The sequence below is a fragment of the Cyclopterus lumpus genome, chromosome 6, assembly GCF_009769545.1.
Source record: "Cyclopterus lumpus isolate fCycLum1 chromosome 6, fCycLum1.pri, whole genome shotgun sequence".
In the NCBI taxonomy this organism is placed as follows: domain Eukaryota; kingdom Metazoa; phylum Chordata; class Actinopteri; order Perciformes; family Cyclopteridae; genus Cyclopterus; species Cyclopterus lumpus.
The window spans coordinates 20,251,740-20,274,035 of NC_046971.1; the positions used below are offsets into that span (position 1 = coordinate 20,251,740).

The following is a 22,296-nucleotide window of genomic DNA, read 5'->3' on the forward strand; positions in this document are numbered from 1 at the left end:
AGGTGCCATTGCCCTTGTTAACCTCTCACTTCACATGTATGGTAGAAGTAGAAGACAGGACAGTGAGGTTTGAGCAGCATCAGACAGGCCTTTAGTACATACAGTACAGCCCTTCACTTGTCTGCCAGGTTGCCACATCTATTTTGGCGCTGGGCAGGACCCACTGACTGACTGACTGACTGGCTGGCATTAATACCTCTGTTGGCAAAGCCTCTCTCGATTTGTTTGTGTCTTTTTTTCATGCCCGTCTCTCTTTCTGTCATATTGTGTCTCTATGCCTGCCTGTTGCCCCGGTGCATGCAAATGTGGGCCGAGGTATGCGTCGGTTATCTCCTCCTGGAAAAGCAGTGCCCTTGTTGCTTCATATAGCCTGGCTCTAGTGACCGGCCATTGATAAGGCTAATGTCTCCCGATAGCTAGCAAGCTTTCAAGTCCCGTCACAAAACAGCCGGCACCCTTTTATGTTGTTTTCCCAAGCCAAGGACAGACAGGCCTCCCTACAGGACCGAGCTGGCTAATCAGTAATCACTAACTTGCTGAGCCCAGCAGTCCCGTTCAGACCGGCTGCTTTTTTACCCCTTCCTCTTCATCTTCTTCCTTTGCTTCCTCCACTTCTACGTTTTCTTCTTCTACACTCTATTCTTTTTCCTTTTCTTCTTCTCAGACTCGAGCTTTGCTGGAGTCTAAAGCTTTTGATGATGATGCTTTTCTTCTGCATGGCGGGTAAAATGAACAGACCACCGTGTCTTTCTTTCCCTTTCTTTGTCTCTTTATGTCTTTCTTTCTTTCTTTCTCTACTCACTTCTCTATTCTACTTATCCCATCCCTCCCTGTCGCCCTCCCTCATTCTCTGTTGTGTCTTTGCTCATCTTCTCTTTCGTAATTTGTGCACGGCCACAGAACAAATGCCGCCCCCTTAGCCCGCTAATGAATCAAGATACAGAAGGGGGGATCAGGAGGTCTGGGGCCATAACTGTGCCACAGACACATGGCGTTATATTAAAACATTAGTACCACTATATGACTTTATTTAGGACTTGCCAAAGAAAATTGATTAGGTGACAGAGATGGAACAAAGGAGGAATCATCCTCGGCCACCCTGACTGAGCTCCTTCTTTCAGAGCCAACAGCAGCAGTTCCTATCCAAACTTTAGCTGAGAAGCGATCTGGCCACACTAGGCCTCTTGTTGAAAGACACACCCTCCCCTGTCCATCGGTTCAGTCTACAGTCTGTAGCCGGTCCAATTAACCCCACATTTAAAGTTAAAGTAGTTATCACCTGCACCTTTAGTGCACATTCGTTTTATTTGTTAGTAACTTAAATGTATGTCCTGTTAAAATGTGTAACTATGATTCATCCAGCCGACTGGAACAGAATCACTGCATGTATTTATATATACCTTCTCTCTCTCTCTCTCTCTCTCTCATAAGTTGCAGTGGTCCTCCTCTAGTCGCTGCAGGTCAGCAGCCATGGGCAAAGGGCAGGAAGTCTATGCTGCTTCACAGCAATGGAAAAACAACTGAAAGTTTGTGTCAAAGTAAACTTTAACTAAACCCTCAAGTTTTAAGACACACTCCGCTTAAACAATATAATAGCTTGTGTTTTATATAAAGAGCAACTATTGTTCATTTCAAGTTTACCTGCTTTACACACGTTTGCTGCTTCACTGAAAAGTCCCTTCTCAGTGTATGTAGGTTGGAAGCTTCGTGTTTCCACATCACACTCCTGTAAGTTCCATGTTGGACCTTGATTGCCTTTCAACTAGTTTGGGTCTCACTAAAATCCTCTATTAGAATGAGATTTAAGATTTCAGTCTTCAGCAGACGCATTTTTAGAACAGTCTTCTACTGTGAAACTCTACACATGCAACTCTGCACAGTGAAGTAACAAATTACAAATCACATTTTTGGACACAGCATAAAGAGTCAACTTCACTGAGCGAGAAGTTCACACCATGGGCACGATGCTTGAGCGTTTCATGCCGACGGATGTGCTTGGTATGTAATGTATGCCATATAGCATATTATGCTGTTCAATATAGAACATGCACTGTATTCTATGTAAATCTCTGAGGTCCGTGAATTATAATGTATATTCCCTTGCGCCTATTCTGCAGAAAACAGTGGGGGGTTATTCACTAATGTCTGAGGAATTTTGTCTGGTTGTGTTGCGTGCTCTTTACAGAGTGAATGACACTTCCCTTGCCAAAAAGGAAATTGTTTCTTCAATTTCTCTGTTGTTCCTTATAAGTTAATGTTCCATGACTGACAGCCCCCTGTTAAGGAAGGCAGTGGCAACATTAGTAGTTACTTCAGCGGTAATATACATTTTGTAGGGTATGTTGTGAAATTATGCTACAATATAAATCTCAAAACTGAATCCTAATAATCCTAATTTCTCCTAATTTCCTTAGGTTATTGTGTTCTCTGATGTAATTAACACATTTTATTGTAAAATTGTGTTGTTGATTTGTGCTATTATTAATAACTCACCGTTTAATGAGATGTTTGACTTGCTGTCAGGTTCTTTCTTGTAAATTTAAATAATGAGTGGCTCACTTTCATGAGCGTGACTTTTTTTTTTCATCTTATAATCAACAAAACTTGAGAAAAAAAGTGCCACTTGCTTTTACAGAAGTGTGCTGCGTTGTGTTCGCGAGTGAGCGTTTTATTTAGCAGTGAGGGTTCGCAGGTTGACCCCATTGCTGACCTACAAACTAGTTCACCAGCTGGCCCAGATGCATTGTGGGGAGGTAAAGGAAATGACCTCAGTGATGAGGAAAGTGTTATCAGTTCTGTGCAGGACATCCTTCATACAGTAATGTCACCCAGCAGCATGACTGGGAGATAAAGGTGGTGCAGTGGACACAGGATAGTGGACAGTGTGCAGGCATGCTGCTGTCTGTTTGTTTCTGTGGAGATCCAGCTCACTCTTTCACATACTGACGGACACACTGTTTTTCTATGCAATAAAGAACAACCACTTTAAGAAGACCGTTATTTAATCATGTGTTGGTGTTTTTTAAAGTGATGGGGAAAATGGGTGGATGAGTATTCAGTCAAGTTAATGTTAACCATGCTATTTTCCTGAACCCAACTGAAGTTTGTTGAGTTGTGTTGCCTGAACCTAAGTTTCTTTTGAAAAGAAACGTTGCATCTAATGACTGGAGGCTGACCCGCCGTCCCTGCCATGTCCACGACTTACGCCCTGCCATCATCCTCTGCCCCCTCCTCCTCTACTGCCTCCACTGCTCGGTAACCAGACCAAGATGGTACCTGGTACAGACACCCGCAGCTTGTTTTTAGCCTTTTGTCAGTCAGACGCTGCATGCCAGCGAGCCCAGAAGTGAGGTGTGGGCCTTTCCGAGGCCACACTGGGGTGAACAGCATCTTAGGAAAGGCAAGACCGGAGGGAGGGGGCGGCTTAATGAAACAGTAGTTTACTTTAAGTATAATTCACACAAATAGAATGCATGCTATTGATGAAAAATCCTTCATATGTGAACTGGATTTTGTATGACTATGAATTGTAACACACATTTGCCCCTCATAATGGGTAAGAGGGGTTTGTGTGTGTGGGGTGGTGGGGGTGGGGGTAAAGGGGGTCATCCAAGTCTGACTACCATGTCCTAGAATTTAGCGATTCAATATCCGGCCTGGTCAGTGATACTGGTGGGCTGTGCACTTTGGCCATTAGTGTTATTTTACATGGTTGATCTCAATGCCGTGGAAAGTGTGTGTATGTGTGCGTGTGCGTGTGCGTGTGCGTGTGCGTGTGCGTGTGTGTGTGCGTGAATCACAAAAAAAGGATGTTGTATTGTGCAGGTAGGTGGCAGACAGTGTGTGCCTGAAGATGGATGAGAACACCAGGCTTTGGGAAGCAGGAATGTCAGACAGACAGACATTAAAGACATACGATATGAAACCCCACTGTGCTTCACCCTTCTCCCCACCTGCCCCTTGTGATATGAACCGCGGCCCTGCCAGGACCCCACATTCCCAAGAGCTCTCGAGTAAAGAAACCCCAGGAACAGGCGTGTTATCCATAAAATGCAATGTTCACTGAAGGCTACTTTTAAACAATTTCACACAGTTCTTTTATAGGCTTACGTGCATGAGGCTGGAAGGTTTCACAGATTCTTGATACAGACATGAATGACTCACAGGTGGTCCTAATAGAAGAAACATTGATGACTTATATCTCAACTGGTGTGTTTGATATATAGAAACTGCTGCCTATACCGCTTGTTAGCAGATATGTTCTGGTCGCAAACATAGCAAGGTTTTTTTTACTCTGCTATTTTCCACCTTGAAGTAGTCACAATTCTTATTTAAAGCACGTTATTAAGTACCCACCTGTCATTGCCATGGTTGATGTGGAGTGGTCATGCCACTGCAAACACTGATGTGTGCCAACGGAAATAACACCAGCCATCTCTCCTCTCTCCACCCCAGCTGATAAGATTATGCTACCGTGTGCCCGTGTCAACTCTGGTCCTAATTGTTAAGCTCCCATTTTGTGCTTTGAAGGACTAATTTCTTTTTTTCTTTTTTTAAAGGATGATTAATTTTCAACAGCGGCATGAGGGAATTTTGAGATGACTCATGCCCTGTTTCTTTATAAAATGTTATGCTTGTCGCCCTTTAGGTTTGAAACAACTACCAGAAACCACACCCTAAAACTAGATTTTAAAATGGTTGAATTGTCGGCTTTTCAGTCTTGGTTTCTTAAGAGCCCAAATCTGAAAATTCCCTTCACACATGTTCCGGCCCATAATGCATAAACAATTTCAAATGAATGAAAATGAAGTTTCATTTTGAGTAATTTCATATAGAATACATTAGTAGTAAATGTCCCCACCTACTTTGCCTTAGACCCAAACCTTTTCATAGGTAGGAGGAGCTATCGATGCTCTGCAGGTTTCCTTTTCTGAAAAGTTTGCAAAATTAAGGATTGTGCAGCGCTTCAGGAGCCAAATAGTCACTCCGCATGCCAACCAATTCTCCAACCGAGGGATCTTTGTTGCACGTCTCCACTTTCCAGTCTGCCACTTCACTCTTCATCTGTCCAATAAAGACAAATAAAAGCCCCCAAATAGGCGGACTGTATTCAAGTTATGTAAACACAAGATGATGTCCTTTTATTTAAACAATAATGGTTAGGGAGAATGGGGTTTTGCTCTTAAATGTCCAGAAAGTGAAAACACAAGGTGCAACCTGATAGTAACCAGGACATGAACGTATGTACAGTAATTTAAAGTCAATGAACAGACAGGAAGAAAGAGAAAGAAAGAAACCAAAGCTACAGTTCAAATGACATGCTCTAGTTCTCTGAGTGTAGAGTAGCAGCGTTATGCGTGGAAAAGACAGAGGTATTTTTCACATGATTCAATTGATTCTGATTCTCAATGTTTTCAAACTTTTTCTGGTATAAGCTCATCTTTGGCTTAGCTTTTTTTTTTAGCTTTAACACCTCGACTTGGTCTAAACATCATCTGCCGCTGGTCTAAAGGGACACATCCTGGCCTCTGCTTTTTGCTGTTGTTTTGTTGGCTGGCTGATCTGTGGTTAACTATTTCACAGCTGACACACACACACACACACACAGAGCCAGAAAGAACTAAAAAAAACAATACGAGTGTGGGCACTGTGAGCTGTTTGTGACATAAGCTTTTTTTTCAGATGAGGTGCAGGCATGGACATTGTATTCACATTGTGCATGTGTATGGATACTCATTTGAATTAACTTATTGTTATTATTTAATAATGCTGAACACATTCTCAAGTCATATAAAGAATGAGTCCAGAAACATAACTTCCTCCATCCCATGTATGTGGTGTAAGTGTGATTGATAGCAGAGCAGCTGTTTCCTGGGGGCTGCACCACTGTCTCTGCCATGAGTGCTCCCGGTGGCCATGCTGCACTTGTCCCTGTCCAGCTGCCTGCCCTGCTCTGCCGGTTTGTGTTCTGCAGAAACATTTAGTGCCTGCCGCTCACAGAGGGCGCTAGTCAGACTGGCTGACGGCAGCTGCTGCAAGGCACAGGGGAAAGCGCTAGTGAGAGCCTGCTGCTCCTGCTGAGAGCTGGAGAGGCCACCAGGACATACAGAGAATGTACACACGTGCACTTAGTTTAACTTCAACTAATGCAGTCAAATTCAGTCCCGCGATAAGTTATTCAGCCTAACTCCACTGATATGGAGAGGGTGGACAAAATGATAGAAACACCTGTCCGTATACTGCAATGCTGTTCAGCACCTCAAACTACAGCGTCCAGAATGACCAGCTGAATCAACACCTCTCAAACTGTTTTAACAAAAACTGAAAATTGTGATGCAAGTAGATAGTGTAAGCGGGGCAAGTGATATATGTCTCGGATACGTGACATATATAAAGTTGCCTAATTATAAGGATTTATTTTGTGTTTGTTTCCTTGCTTGCTTACAAATGTGCTCTTTCACTTTTTCTTGGAAGGAAGGGAGAAGATCATTTTATCAATATCGAGAAAGGGCAATTGATTTCCCAGGAAACATAATGACTTATTGGACTGTTAGTGGAGAGAGTGATCTCCATTTTTTGTTCTAGTCCACAATAGTCATATAGCAGCCAGTGGCTCAGCTCATGATGCAGCAGAAAAGCAGTGTTTCAACATGCTGAGTCAAAGCAAGAGCTCTCAGCTGTTCCGAACCTGCAACCTGCCGCTCACCACTTCACCTTTTGTTTCACATCCTTCGCCGGCAAACCCAAAGAAACATCCTGTTGGCTGCCAATCGGAGTCTATCAACGTATCATTATGTCAGCTTACCTCCGTTTGACACAGGCGGTTAACTGCACAGCGTATTTACAGTATCTCTGCCGGCCCATCCTTTTGATTATGAGTCACAGCAATGGCAGTTATCACAAGTCAAACTGGGACAAAGTTAAAGCAATGATATCTTAATACCTTAGAATGTTAAGGGTGTTAACTTTACTTTACTTTACTGTACACATTTTCTTAATAAAGCTACAGCTACCACTACGGTGTGTTTATTTGGAAAGACTGAGTGACCTCTAGAAAGCTAGTTGATGTATTGTTACTGAACCAGGGCTCACCAGAGCTAGAGTTAGTCTTTCTACATTTTGGCTTCCATTAATCAGTGATTGCGCCTTTCTCCTTTCATGTACATTAAATTGCCCATGAACAGTGGCGACACAGATTTCAAAGAATCTTTCCATCATTCCGAACATGGCAATTATCAACCAATCACATGGGAATCAGTCCCCCCCTTGTCATGTGGACTTATTTTGCCCGACAACAGTTAAAGTTCAGTCAGATCCCTCTGGGAGAGAAGGAGATTTCTTTGCAAGGAGCTCAATCACAGGACCTTTTTCAAGGGGCTAAATGAAGAGAAAAGAAGGCAAATACCTCAAACCGAAATAGAAAGCGGCGGTGGAATGTTTTGGGGCACAGGGAGGTGACGTAGGAATTAGCTGTAATCAGTGAACAACTTGGAAAATGCTGCAGCTTGTGCCAGGGAGTTGATCACTGCTGGAATAACACAAATGGAAAACTTGTTTTTTTTCATGCAATAATTCTTCAAAACCATAGTCTAAGAGTCAATCTGTCATTGAAGCTTTCTGACATGAAAATAGCAATAAATAAAGATGTCATACCTCGGCAGTCTGTGTCTGTGCACTTGTGTCGACATGCTCTGTTACCGCTCTGCCTTACATTGGCTTTCCCAGTGTATATAGATGGCCGTGGGTGGGGCCAACGTGAAGCAGACAACATCGCAACAACAGTGGCGAAGAGCGATAGGAGTAGAAGTCAAATCTGTTCAAACACAATTAAATATTATGAATACAAATATGGTTGGGTTGAGGCATTTTCTAATAATGAAACAATCAACAATTGTATCAGAGAAGCTATGTTTCCTGAGAGTAGAGAGTGGACTAAAAGTGGAGCAACCAAAAGCGTTCATTTAGGATGTTCAAATATAAATACAAAATGAAAAATCTTGCTTTATATACTTTGAGGGGTAGGCAATACTAACATTCCCCTCCTGAAAATATTGTTTTTAAGAATAACAAACAATATATACAAAATTATCCCCAAAAGAAAACAGAAGAGCGATGATATATAAACCTGTAAGAACAAGCTGAAGTGGTAGAATAACATCAGTTGTTTGCTGTTTGCTCCTGCTGAGAAGACTTTGTATTTTTATGGACGCCCCATTAAGACTATGATGGCTATTCCGAAAGCCTGTATTGAGACAGGCACGAGCTGTTTACTTATTTGATCTGCTATTCTCTGCACACAACTATCTGAGAGGACGTTGGTACCAAAAGAAACCACCGCCTATCTTTAGATTGATGGTCCCATACTGCTGCCACTCAGAACATTGGCGTTGCTGTAGTCAAAAGTAACATTTTACTTGAACTAGTCCTGCAGCATCCGCTGATTGTGGCCATTTTGGTTTGTCTCTCCGAACTTTCCCCTCTTTAGGTTGGCTTCGTCCAAACTTCCCTTCACGACCATGAATGAGTGGAATTTGAAAGTAGTGCAACAGTATGAACAAACCCCTGGTCCATTCATCATTATGACACTCTCAGTCCCACTCACTCAATGCAATAGTTTTTTAGAGTGTGAAAATAACCCTACATGGATGAATGTTTCTTTTGAATATCCTGCACGTCCCATGACTCAATTAGGCCTAGTCCAGGCTTGGTTACAAAGTCAACTTTTGTCACGACATAACTGCTAAAATCCTTTGACCTTAAATGAACCACGGATGAAAAAAATCTCTTGGATAAGAAGGCATTGTGAGATACTTGCCTCAGATTGTGAGAGTAAAACCATCAGCTGTATATGCATGCATAACTCTGTGCATGTGTGTCCATCCATATCTCCCTGCCTTTTTATATCAGTGAGCTCCTTCATGATTCTGTGGATTAAACTCTGAGTGTGTTCCCTAAAGGGACCAAGTCCCAGGTGTTTCAGACACCATAGTGCCCTCTCACTCTTATTTGCGTACACAGATGTTAAAGCTTCCACCTTCTGTATACATACTGCAGTTCTGTAAAATCCCCCAAGTCTCCCTCTTAACCATACAAGCTAACATGTCACCCAAGAGTGTGTTTGTGCTATTTGTATTTAATCTTTTGACGAACGTGCACATTTGACGCAGATTTAAGTCATTTTGTCTAGGGAGCATGTATGGACGTGTGTGTGTATGCGTGTGTGTGTGTGTGTGTGTGTGTGTGTTTGCTTGGTGACCGGTGGAGGTTATGAATGAGCTACAGCTGCATGGCCCACTGGTCAGTATGGACAGCTGATGAATGAAGTGTAAATTATTAAAATAAACTGCTGGGTGATGCAGCAACATTCATGCGTCTGGCCTCCATATCTCCCCATCGATATCTTCCTCACACATCTGGCTTTACAAAGATGCACACCCTGTTGATGCAGCGGGACACAAATATTTAAAACACAAAAAGGTCATCAAGTTTGTTCGTGCACTTAGCAGGAACTCCCACGAGATTACGAATGTATACTAATTTTGCAGGATTTAAAATAAAACATCTTTGAGTGTTTTGAAAAGCGCTATATAAATTTGTTGTATTATTATTATTATTCAAATGAAACGAGCTCTGCATGAGACGGGAACATATATGTGAGCAATAGAGGGGAGTGGTGATAGCGACAGATGGACAGAGATGGGGAGGTGACAGAGTGAGAAAGACAGCGCTGGTGATGGATAGACAGACGGAGAGAGAGGGGAAGAAGAAGGGCAGCGATAAGGACAAAGACATCAGTCACGTTTAGGGTTCTTTCCCTCCTCCCCTTTGCGAGTGGACCTTGATCCAAGCCACACAGACTCTACTGTGTCATGGTGTGTGTGGCCCTGTGTCTGTGTGGGCCTGCAAGTGGTGACTGGACAAATCATGACTCAGCAGAAATAGAGCCACATAGAGTAGAATAGAGCAAAGCTTCATTGTTGAAGCCGGTTTCTTTGGCCCCACATTAGCCGCTTGTCATCGGTGCCACCGGGTCGGATTCCGTGCGAAACATTACCACCTTCGTACACGAGGTTCCCCACAATCGTTCCTTGAAGTCGCTTTAAATACATGATTGTCACTGCATTTTACAGATCCTTGAAAGTGGATAGACAGCCCGGGTGCAGTTACAACACATGTGCTAATATAGGCTCAAACATTCAACGTTCAGAAGTCAACAAAATGTTATCTAACCGTTGCTAACATTAGCCTCCTAAAGCTACTGCTCATACCAGACCAAGTAAAATATTGCGATAAAAGTGTGAAGAAAAGAGAGTATGGAGTTGAGCAATGATGCATTTTAGAGCTTAGAAATTCACCTTTTCATTCGTAAGGGGAAAAATTCAAGTTCAAGTTTTTGTAAACAACACAGTTTTGCATTTGATGTGTAATCACAAAGGATTATGTGGTCCGAATAGAAAAATCCTTGTTTGGTTTCATTGGCAATACTTCTGTTTGTTGATAATGAATCACTTTTCCAGAAATGAACCTCTTTATCTCTCGACAACTTTATGAACAATCTAAGATATTTCAAACAGGCTTTTCAAGTAAAGTAGCAGCTGATTTCAACTAACAAATAAAGCTTTGGTTTACCTGTTAAGTTCTCTTAAGGGTAGGTCGACTTCCCGCTGAGCTGTTAAGTGGCCAGAATTGTCGGGAAAATAGCTGAGCGGAGGTGGCCTTTAACAAAGTTGACCTTTTTGCATGTAATTTAACAATGTTCTCCACACATACACAGTTTAACATGCTCTCTGTGTGTGTGTGTGTGTGTGTGTGTGTGTGTGTGTGTGTGTGTGTGTGTGTGTGTGTGTGTGTGTGTGTGTGTTAAACACTTGCACTTGCAGTTCCTGTTTGGGGAGGTCCACTGGTTCTGGCAAACAGTGTCTGGTCTTATCTCTTGTGTTTTATGTTCCTAGCGAGCCGGGGGCACAAGCAGCCCTTTGTGGCCAAGAGGTGGCTGGTCTCGCTCCAGACCGACCCATGCAGCTGTTCACCACTGTTGGACATATCTGTGTGTGTGTGTGTGTGTGTGTGTGTGTGTGTGTGTGTGTGTGTGTGTGTGTGTATGCATGTTTGTCTTTACTTAGAAGTGTTTCTGTATGCGATGATGTTTGTGTGTGTTCTTCACAGTATATTATTGCCAACAAAGCCTCTTTCATTTAATTCTAGGGATTTGGTCTCCTCATGGTCTACATTCACATTCTCAGTCACTTCCTCTGAGTGACGGTGAGTGGTCAGACTGCAGGATGGGAACAGGCAGACTTTAATCCATGGAGGAGCTGAGTATGAGTGTGTTCAGTCGGCCTGCACGTCTGAACTCAAGCCCAGTGCGTGGTCAACCCATGGATCTCTTTCTCTCCTTCTCTCTGTCACCTTCTCTCTCCTCCAGCTGAACCCTGGTGATATCATCGATCCCCTCAGTGGAGCTTCATCGCTCGGTAACACAAAGTGTATTGTGCGTGTGACCCATTAGGAACTCCTAAAAGGAGCAATCGACGAAGCTAGCACGAAGCCACGTGCTGTGTTGGCAGTCGAGTGTGGAAAGGGCAAGAATGTGGCCTCCAGACTCATGCTTTTGGGCATTAATGATATTTTGAGACCGAAAAATACCCTTCATCAGAACATGTAGTTTCTTAGCATTCCTCAGAATTTCATGTGCTACTCGTTTACTTTAATTTCATTACCTTTCAGCCGATTATTCAGCTGATGTTTTATGTGAAGTACTGTCCAATCAAGAGATGTCATTGATGCTATAATTTTTTCTTAAAGGTGCTATATAAGTTGTTTTTTTTCTCTCAAAACCTCTCGACGTAGCAACGGTTATGTCGGCGGTTTGCAGCTGACGGTGCTAACAGTGTAACTACGGCTAAAGTGCAAGAAGGCGGTAGGTTCAGTATTGAGTGTTTTGGCAGCGCTCAGAGCCCAACACACACAATCAAATGCAAGTGCATTTGATGCTTTAAAAATGATCTGAGCGAGTTACATGGCCATGGTAGAAGGCTGGATTGTTTAAAATGGTAGCATGTGTTCTGTCAGACGCGCATGAGGTCGACCTGTGTAGACACACCATGAGGCTCAGGCTCTGAGCGTGTGGAGTGTGGAGGTCAGGGGAGGTGTTTGGGCTTAAGCTCGGCTCCGCCAGTGGTCTCGGTGCTTGGTCGTGCACCTCAACATTTTTGTAACATGGCACACGGGGTGCGCTCGATCACGTGACTGTCCCAAACAGTTCACTGATAAAAAATACCATTTACATGTCTAGGGATTATACAAAGAAGGCCAAATCGCTTTTCATTTGAGGTTACATTTTGGCAGCCTAATCTAATTTTTCTATGATATTGTTTACGATGCATGTAATACGTGACTTCTTTCTCTGCAGGGCTTGTAAGAAGGCAATAAAGTAGTCTATGAATATGAGATACGATCTTACAGATAATTACAATCCCTCCTTCCAATTGGGGAGGTTGGTTTATGGCTTTTTGCCGGTTATACCTACAGTCTATGGGCATACCTATGGATTACATAGATATGAACATACATCGTCTTTTTGATTCTTTACGGTGCATTTTGTTTATACGCCCTCTGGCGTTTCGAGGAATAATGCAGGGCACAGGGCATAGAGTATATACGCCTCCGTTCATGCTTGGAGCTCGATGATCTCGGATCCTGGAACCGTAGCAACTCCAAATTAGAAAACAGTTTGATTTGTGGATTAATTACTTTAATGCTCGATTGTGGCAAGTTTCACTCCTTTAGATTTTTGTAAATGTTTACTGAGATCTATATACATATGATGGCATATCAAAAATATTGTTCCCCATAAAATCATGCAAATTAAAAGACATGACAAAACAATGGGAGAACGAGACTTTCATGTTTTCTCTGGGTAACCGTCTTTGGCTTGGCATCCTCTCCTGTTTTGTTTGCTCCCGTTAGTGCCTGTTGCCAAAATCATGACAGCCGGGGGCGGGCTGGTGATGCAGGCTGTAAAAAAAACAAAACATTGATGGTTTCAGTTGAGACTGCAGAAGGTGAGACCAGTAGCCAAACCTAAGATTCACAAGATCAACACAATAGAAAATAACAGCTTCATTAACAGTGCAGCAGAGGCCTGGCAGTGTGAAGTCCTCCTCTTTGTCTACTCCTTTATCCTTCTCATTGCTCCCTATCTATCTATTTGGATATATTTATATATTTGTTGTAAAAAAAAACAGTTTGAGATTATTTTACGAGTAAAAACACGCTGCTTCCACTTGCATCCATCTTGTTCCCTCGTATTTGAAACGCATGGTCTGTGTTGACCTTTCACCTCCACAGCCGTGTCACTTCCTCTCTCCAGCAGTGTCCCACTTCAGAAGGAGGGGGTAGACGGGTCACAAAGGTCAGCAGGTTGAGCTGTCAGCGCAGGTTTCTCGTCTTAAGTGGGACATGTGAGGGACTGGTGTGGGAAGCACAAAGACTGAAGGACACTGTGTGGGGTCACAGCAGATCTGATTTATTACTATTATCGCTGTGAACTCACCTTTTCACTACTTCTTCATTCTGTCATTCCTTCGGCTTTCTCCCTATCCATCTTGTGAGAGTAGTTTTTCTCTGTACCAACAGGCATCTATATTTATGGCTAATCTGCCGGTTGTGTTATGCAGGGATCATAAGAATAACTATTTCTCCTTCATTTTTCAATATTGGTATAATCAGTCTAATGTTGGTCTATTTAAAGCTGGAATTGTCTTTTTGTTTTTGTGTCGAGGTAAATTCCACTAACAGAGTGAAAATCTATCCCCATAAACACACAAACATGTGCATTTAATAAACAGCAATAATGAATTGAAGCAATGTGGATTATTTGTCTGTTTTTGTTTGTATTCTCGCATGAAAAGTATCTATTTTGACTGGTTGAGCAATGTCATTGATAAATTAAATAATAAATAATATAACTTTTGCTAATGAATTTACCTAATTCGGCCAATGCGCCTAACAGTACAATCCCCAATAATCCAACCCTATTCCATCCCATCATTATTCCATCAGTCATCATCCAACTTTAGTAGTTGTACTGGTAGCACTAGTACTATTAGTATTCCTATCATTTTGTAATGTTTTGCAGACACATCAAACAACCAAAATGTCCTCTCCGAGTCCACACAAACCCAAACCAGTGTCCATCCATTCACGCCCATGCTCCTTGCCTTTCTGAGAGAAATGCTTGTGATGTAATGTGTGTCTCAGTGATTATTTTTCACATCTGTATTTTATCATGCCTAGCAAAAAAGAACTATAACAATAACAACAACAAAAAACATTTGAGATACAGAAGAAGAGTTTCTTCCTTTTCAGAAGAAATGCTACTAACCTGCTAAAACAGGACAGGAATTCACAGCTTTGTCCTGTTAAACGCCTCCAGCTCCAACCCTCTTCTCTCTACTATCTTTTCTTCTGAATTATCTATTATTTCTTCTTTATCTTCCCTCTATTTGTGATGATCTGAAACATCTCTGTCAACATTGTGTGACTGTGTGTTTTCATGCATTCACAAGTCGTGTGTGTGTGTGTGTGTGTGTGTGTGTGTGTGTGTGTGTGTGTGTGTGTGTGTGTGTGTGTGTGTGTGTGTGTGTGTGTGTGTGTGTGTGTGTGTGTGTGTGTGTGTGTGTGTGTGTGTGTGAAGAAACATCTGCCTGGTCGTCAACAGGCCTCAAATAAACCGCTTCACAAAGGGGAGAAGGGTGGACACTGACAATTGCCACTCATCTGTTTTTTCCTCCCCAGTTTACCTGGGGTTGAAAAGATAGGTGAACTTCCTTGAACAAACGCAGAGAAGACCAAAGACTTGAATGAAAAAGTTTCTCTCAGTCTTTTTTCTTGGGTGGCGACGCAACAAGCTGTTTGCTGAGGCTTTGGCCTGACTCACAAATCAAAGTGTGTGTCAGAATGGGGAGATTAGGGAGCCAGAATAGGTCTGGGATTCTACCTGCACCCTTTCCTCTTTGTTATCACCCACCTGGATGAACTGTTAGCATTGCGTAACATGCGCGCACACACACACACAAGCAGACGGACGCATAACAGAGAAACTCTCTAATACCCTGATAAAAGGCAGCTGTTCATCTTCTGCCTCAGAACTGAAGATGCACAGCAAAGGCTGTTTGAAGCACTAATGAGTGTAGCATTGTTCCTGGGAGATTCCCTTTCCACTGAGGCATTCGGCTGCACTCAGTATGGCCCGTCCCAGCAGCTGCTGTCATCTCAGGACATGACAGACCTGAAAGCTGGTAGTACACTGTCAGCACATTCACGCATGGAGCTAAAGAGAGAGAGAGAGAGAGAGAGAGAGAGATGGAAATGCGCAAGAAAACAACAGGTTCAGAGAGAAAGAGGAAGTGCAGGTGCTGCAGGTGCTGCAGGTGCTGCAAGATTTGTCGTTCATCAAGTGTAATAAATGTTATCGGATGGCATGAGACCGTCCCAGCACAAAGCTACAGGCAAGTCAGGTTTCCTGCTCTGGTTGTCTTACATGTGTTTATCAGGAAGCGAGTCACTAATGTGCTCTGCCAGGATCTCAGGTTTCAAAGACAAGGCTAGATAATGGAAGACGTTTAAAAAACCGTCTCAGACAATGTAGGATCTTAAGTCCTGGATGTCTTGCTCTCATTCATCTGATCCCATTTCCTGACTTCTGATGATTGAGGGATCTAATTCAAACCTGCCTGCTTTTCAGCTGCTTTGTATCCCGACTGTATTCAGTTTGAACAAAAAAACAAAGAAAAAGGAAATGCCATGTTTTTTGATAACTTCACACTTCTCTGGCGTTCATGCTACAGCTTCCCCGCCTCCCGTGCTCCATCACTGCTGCATTCATCGCCCACTCCTTGTGTTGCCTCCAGGTGAATTGAACCTCGTCTTACTGTTAAGTGAAGCTCCGCAGGACCTGGGGAGAGAGGGGTGGGGCATGAACTTTCGGAAGTGAAGCTAGCTCTCTGACCCGGCGTGGTGAAAGGCCCTTAGGCTTCGCTGCATCGCTCTCATAAGATGATCTCTATGGGGAAAGCAGGAGATTACACCTGATATGAAGGATACTTAGCATTAAGTCAATTGGCTTCTTTGTGGAATAATTCGCTCTTCTCATCCAAGTCATTGTGATGAGTGATAAGACCTCAAGTGCATATGAGAGGAGGGGGAACAAGATGCAGAGTAATGTATTAACCCAGCGTCTGTTCTCATGTTACATGAAACCAATATTATGAGATTTAGTTCCATGTGATGAGGCACACTTCATTGTGATTTAATTGAGGAAATGTCCTGGAAAGTACGACACATCAAATCTTTCTTTTTGCAATGATCAGAATGTTTCAGAGCTTATTTTATCTGACTGTCAGTTATAGGAAATTACAATCTGTTATCAATTGTATGACAACTTACTGTTCAAAGAACTGAGCCACGGCCTATCACAAGCAACACTTTTGTGTGTCATCTTGAAACGTTTTTTAAAAGTCATTCATCATCATCACTTGACTCCATATTGTGTCTTCTAGGAATGGGATCCTACCAGTGGGATGTGCTCAGAACTCGCCTCGGGAGGTGATCTCAGGTAAGACAACGTGCCTTTTTTTCTTCTTCCTTTTTTTCCGCTGAGCTTACGTGAGCTGCGGATTCATGTGAGCGCGTCCGTGTGCCTTACTTCTGTGTTTGAGCTGGATCTCAAGTCAAACTGGCCTGAACGATGCACATTGTCAATGACTCACAAGCGCTGTATGAGCGGACACAAGATATGTCAGATGGCCCTCGGCTGTGTGTCAGAGAATGTACGTTGCATGTCTTGAAACATTACGCGGCTCTGTAGCATAGACACGGATGCTTCACTTCAGTGGAAAGAATCGATTAGATGTTTTGGAAATGCCTCCAGAAGACAGTACATATTGTGTTAGTGAGTGCCCCTCTTATCCCCGGATGCCATCTCTGTTAACAACAGACTGTAGCGCTGCCGGGCTTATAGTTTTTTTTTATTGAAACCAGTCTCGCTGGCTTGTCTGTCTTGTGCAGGAGCATGAATAGCTTTCTTCTGCCTGCTTGTCGTCTTCGTCTGTTGTTTTTGAAAGAAATGAGTGAGTGAGTGTAACATTTAGCTCATTACACTCTCTGATGGTACTTTAGAAATGAAACTTAATGTAGCTGGGATCAGCCTGCCTGCAGTTGTGCTGATGTTGACATTTGTTTCGCAATCACATGTTTGAGTAGTTATTTGACTAATGTCATATTGCTCCGGGTTACCCAGTTCATGGCTGGCGTTGTGCACCATTGTCTAATCTTGGACTTGCTGCAGGTGTATACATCCCTATTATTGACCTTGTCATCTTCAGTATCAGAATGATATGATACCACTACTGTCTTTCTCTGCCACTGAAACCCCACAAGCATCGATTCCTGTAAATGTTAGCTATAGGTGGTTTCTCTGCTTCTATCATTGTGCACACAATGACTGAATTGCTTTTTAAAATGCTAATCATATGTCTTTGGCTGTTTTCACATGGTGTCAAAGGCATGTATTGATCTACGGGGGCGGCTATGTGCTATGTTACTGTTGTTCCATTTTAGAATAAAAATATAAACCTATATAAACATAGAGAAGTTATAAGAAAATGTGCACAGTATACTACACAACGATATATAAAACATATGTAAAAATGAATACTACATTATGTAACAAGTATGTATATTATATTAATGCTGAAGAAGGGGGTCGATGATTTAATTTAAATTCATATGTCTGTACTGTATTGGCCTGAAAATAAGAAGACCCTGATTATTTAACAGGTGTCTCCTTTCGTAACACCTGTTTTTTTACTTTCTGAAGAAAAGAAGCATTCATATAAAAAAAATTATATTTCATATCTTTCAAATGTATTTTGAAATTTAAATAGAAATAACGTGCAAAAATCTACAAAAACACACCTCATTTTGAATACAGCAAACATGCATGTAAAACAGCCCAATGGTATTTCTAATTACATTTTACCATCTCAAAGAGAAGGAGCCATAAACATTGCAAACCAGTAACAAACCATTAACATCCCTCATGGAAGCGAGCCGGAGAGACGATTGGATGTGTCATGATGTTGACGTCTGTTCCTCAAACATAACACAACCCCAGTATTTTCATGTTATCTTCAGGGGAAAATATATAAAATCTTAACGCCAATACAGTCATTATTTTAGTGCTGTGATCTTGTCATTTGATCCAGTGTTCTTAAATACTTTGATGGTACTATATTGATTTGCGTACACTTTGGATTGGTTGGCGTGAATTCCTGCTGAGTTGCACATCATTCCTCTCCAGATGTGGTCTCACGCTGGGTCGGTTGTGTTTCATCAAACACGAAAGCATTAAGTTGAGAAGTGACCATTAAAGACCAAGATCACTTTCTTCATTCTATTTGGCCGCTGTCTGCGATACACGCAGCGTAGTCCAGTGGGATAGAGCATTCCTGGGTCAAGTGGCTGCTCTCAGGGTGACTCGACACTTTTGACATGTGGTTGGCTTTTCAGCAGCAGCAGAACACTTGTGTTCACAACGTTTGCCTGTTAGGATTAGCGCTGTGCAGCTGCCCCGCTCCTCACAGTTTACCGAAACCGGGAACGATTGGAGCTCACTGGACCTCGCTGCACCATCTTCCAGTCATTCAACCGCTCTCACACACATTTGCATTTCAACAAAGTGTTGACTTACTGTCGTCATTAGCTGCAACGCAAGGGGGGTTATGCAGATTATCTCTCAGCAGTGGTGGAATGTAACTTCAGTATAACCACTTAATGAAACTTTATACGTTTACGCAAATATTCAGCTTTGTTACTCTTTTTCCACCCTGTCTAGTGGAAACCATGCATCTCCAAATGTGCTGATTTTTCACTGTGTGATATTAGTGAAGGATCTGAATACTTTGTACACATTTATTGTAAGAATGAGTCTGTGCTAGACGCAGATAACTTCAAAAGAGAAACTGACAAAAGATACTGAAAATGCACAGCGGCACACCGCTAACAAGTGCCACGTGATGCACAGTAGGGTGATAGAATATCACCCGTCATTGCAGAATTGCGTCACTCAGATAATAAGATGTTTGCTATGGAACTAAATGGAATTACACATTTTCAGTATTATCTCTCTTGTTTGTTGGTTGCAGTTTTGACTGTTACTGAAGGTATGATCAATGAGATCCTGTCTTCTGGTGTTAGACCCTTGTTTTGTCTTCATGTTCATGTTCTGTAGCCAAACAGAGGAAACATCTGCTTTACTGCTGTTCTAACTGCTCCAGATCTACACACACACACACACACACGCACACACACACACACACACACACACACACAGGAGGGCCTAGTGGTTGGGCCTGCCAGAGGAAGAGTGTTACTAGCACACATGCATTGATACGTACACACACACACACACACACACACACACACACACAGATGCTGTCTGTCTTCCTCTCATCCTCATCCTGTCTCAACCACTGTGCAGTTTGTCCTCCACCGTCTCTGCCACCAGGACCTGCTCTGACAGCGGCTCTGGCATCCAAATGTCTCGGTCTCATTTTCTGTCTGTTCTCTTTTCCTCTACTTAAACAAGCAAACATTTCACTGATTAATTCAACATTCTCCCACACAAGTACAAATTCTCCAAATATAATATTTGGGTTAAGGTGTACATGAGTGTTAGACTTGTAGCACACTCCCCTCATGGCATTGCTCATTTTCAGAGATACTTTTTTCTTCCACAATGACTTAAGGGGCTGTATAGAGAGAGTAAAAAAAAAAAAAAACAAGAGCAAATGCAAAACATTAAATAAGGGAAGAAGATAAGTAAAACCGAGCAATGTAGCACACTCTGGTACAGGAAATAAACTAAAGTTACGTAAACAAAATTAGAATGAAAGCAATTTAAAAAAAAAAAGGAAATCCTAAAGAGTAAGCAGATACTATGGTGAAGGAAACAAATGAAATGAAAGACATTCCAGTGTTTGAAAGCGTTACATGAGTTGTGTAATGTGTGACTGTTTCGTTTTTTGTTTCTTTCTCAGCTTTGATATAGTGTAAAAAAAGAAAAATCTTACACTATGATGTAGGTCCCTGATACTGTAGCCATGTTTGAACTGTTTTGTATCTGCAGTGAGTCCTCAAAGCTGAATGACATAATATGTTGATTGCAAGTTCTTTCAAAATGACCTCCATGAGCAAACAGCATTGTTCCTCATTGCCTTACAAAGCAGATTTTGGTCCAGGTTAAAAAGAACTGCCTTGTTAAGGTTCGGAAAATATAGTCATCATGATTTATAGTGTTATAAGAACATCTTACTACTTCCGCCTTGGCTGCGGAGAGACAACTTTTATATTTCACACGGCCACTAGAGGTCCTCGTCAAGTAATCCCCGGTCGTTAGCATTTGAAGAAATTACCACGGATGTTATTTTTCTCGCGAGAATAATAATTAAAACATCTTATTTAGACAGATCAGACAGTGCTTGCGAAGATTAAAATGACCCCAGAGATCAGGAAACAGTCCTGGGAAGGGGAGGCGGCAACAACGGCTGTTTGTTGGTGCTACAGGCGATCCGACTCTGACTCTATAATGTCTCGCCATAACTCAGACACAGAAATAGTCCTTGTGAGGGCCCTTTCAAAGAGAATAATAACCCTCGTCACCCAAAAGGGAAAAGGCAAGGTCTGTCCTTCCCAGACGTTATGGTGGGAAGAATCGATGACTTCCTTCAGCTTTCTCCCTCAGGGGACAGGGGGACAACGTCTCACTGGTATTAATAGTCGTCCTCTGATAAGCCGGCCAGTAAGCTGTCTTGTGGTGTCACAGCCTTTCGTCTCATTGTGAGAACCTCTTGTTATCGCATCAAAGAGCTCTTATAGAATATACATTCCCTCGCCTTCCTGTTTTTGTTCAGCTCCCTGCACTTCACTGTACATCACAACCTTTTTACTATGCAATGGGGGACACTTGAGTGTCCCATCAGTAGATACTCGACACTGCATCTTTGACAGTTCTCTCTTCAGCTCTCTGTTGGGGCCGCGATGCTGCCCGCTGCCCCAGAGCTGTGTTACTATTGGACCCTTGTGTCGTAAAATACTGGGAGCAAAGGTGATATGCCTCTCTCATTGACACGGCCGTTACCCTGAATGGCAGGTTGTATGTTTGCCTCAGGGCCAGACAAGCCATTCACCCTGACACATTGGTCACAAAAGAAGCTGTAAATACAGCCGCTCAGCCTTTCGATTAGCTCATTGTTTCTGAAAGCACAGGAAACATCATGTAACACTTCAGTAAATAAGAACAAGAGTTGTGCTGGTAAAAAGTTGTTTATAAAAACAGAGTTTTTAAAGACATGTTTAGAAACAATGGTGTGGTTAAATTGAGAAGTGATTTGTGCCTATTGAAAAGATTTTTTGTGCGCGTTTCTTGACTTCTCGAAGTGTTATTTTTTCATTCTCAGCTGGTTTGATAGCCTCAATGCCCCAAATAGGTTCGCTGAAAGGAGAGCATGGGAAAAATAGCTGCCGTTGTGGAAACTGCTGGGAAAAGGCTGAGTTCTCATTGTGGGACGTGAGTGAGCTGAGAAAAACTGTTCTGCTCCCTCCGAGAAGGAGAAAACAAGGAAACGTGCACAAAAAAAAGCACAAGAGATTAGCCCGGACCACGCAGAGCTAACTGACTGCAGTTTATGCTCTGTTGGCTTCGCTTCACTGAGAAGACGAGAGTTGGATGTTCAGTGATCGTGGCATTGAGTGGGCAGGGTGGCCACTCTGGTTTCACAGTCGTCTGCTACGGACGATTTTAAATCTCCTGATGTCGGCATGAGCAGTGGCGGCCTGCATACCGACATACCAGGCTGATAGCTGCCGACCCATTAGCGAGGCCCAAGTGGTGGAGCCCACCCAGGGCTGCTGACCCTCGCCTGCCCACCTTCTGCCTTTCCTGCCCAGCCCTGGCTCTGGATCAGAGGTAGGCCGCACGTCGGGGGACAAGGCAAATTATGGTCGCGACCATGCCATCCCTTTCATGCCGCAACCCAAGAGTACAATTTTGGCTAATGCTATTTCCTGAAGATAAGATGCAAACAGGCTACTTTTAATTCTTCTTCCTCATCAAGGAATTGGGAGGGGAAGGTGAGCGGTGGCAAAATACACAATTAAGCCCGTGCTTTGTTTCATCATCAGTTGGATTTTGCTCCACTGTAGCTACCATGCCTGCTGTCACACTGTATTCAT

The 22,296-nt window shown here is 42.7% G+C and overlaps 1 protein-coding gene across 2 annotated transcripts in view; it reads left to right on the top strand.

Annotated features, from left to right (window-relative positions):
- Positions 1-22,296, top strand: part of ccnd2a (cyclin D2, a) — a 137,295-nt gene that overhangs the window by 65,681 nt on the left and 49,318 nt on the right. For both annotated transcript variants that reach the window (XM_034534760.1, XM_034534761.1), the window contains one exon: positions 16,563-16,618. In XM_034534760.1, the coding sequence (XP_034390651.1) occupies positions 16,584-16,618 (35 nt within the window). In that variant the 5' untranslated portion in view covers positions 16,563-16,583. The remainder of the gene's footprint in view (positions 1-16,562; positions 16,619-22,296) is intronic.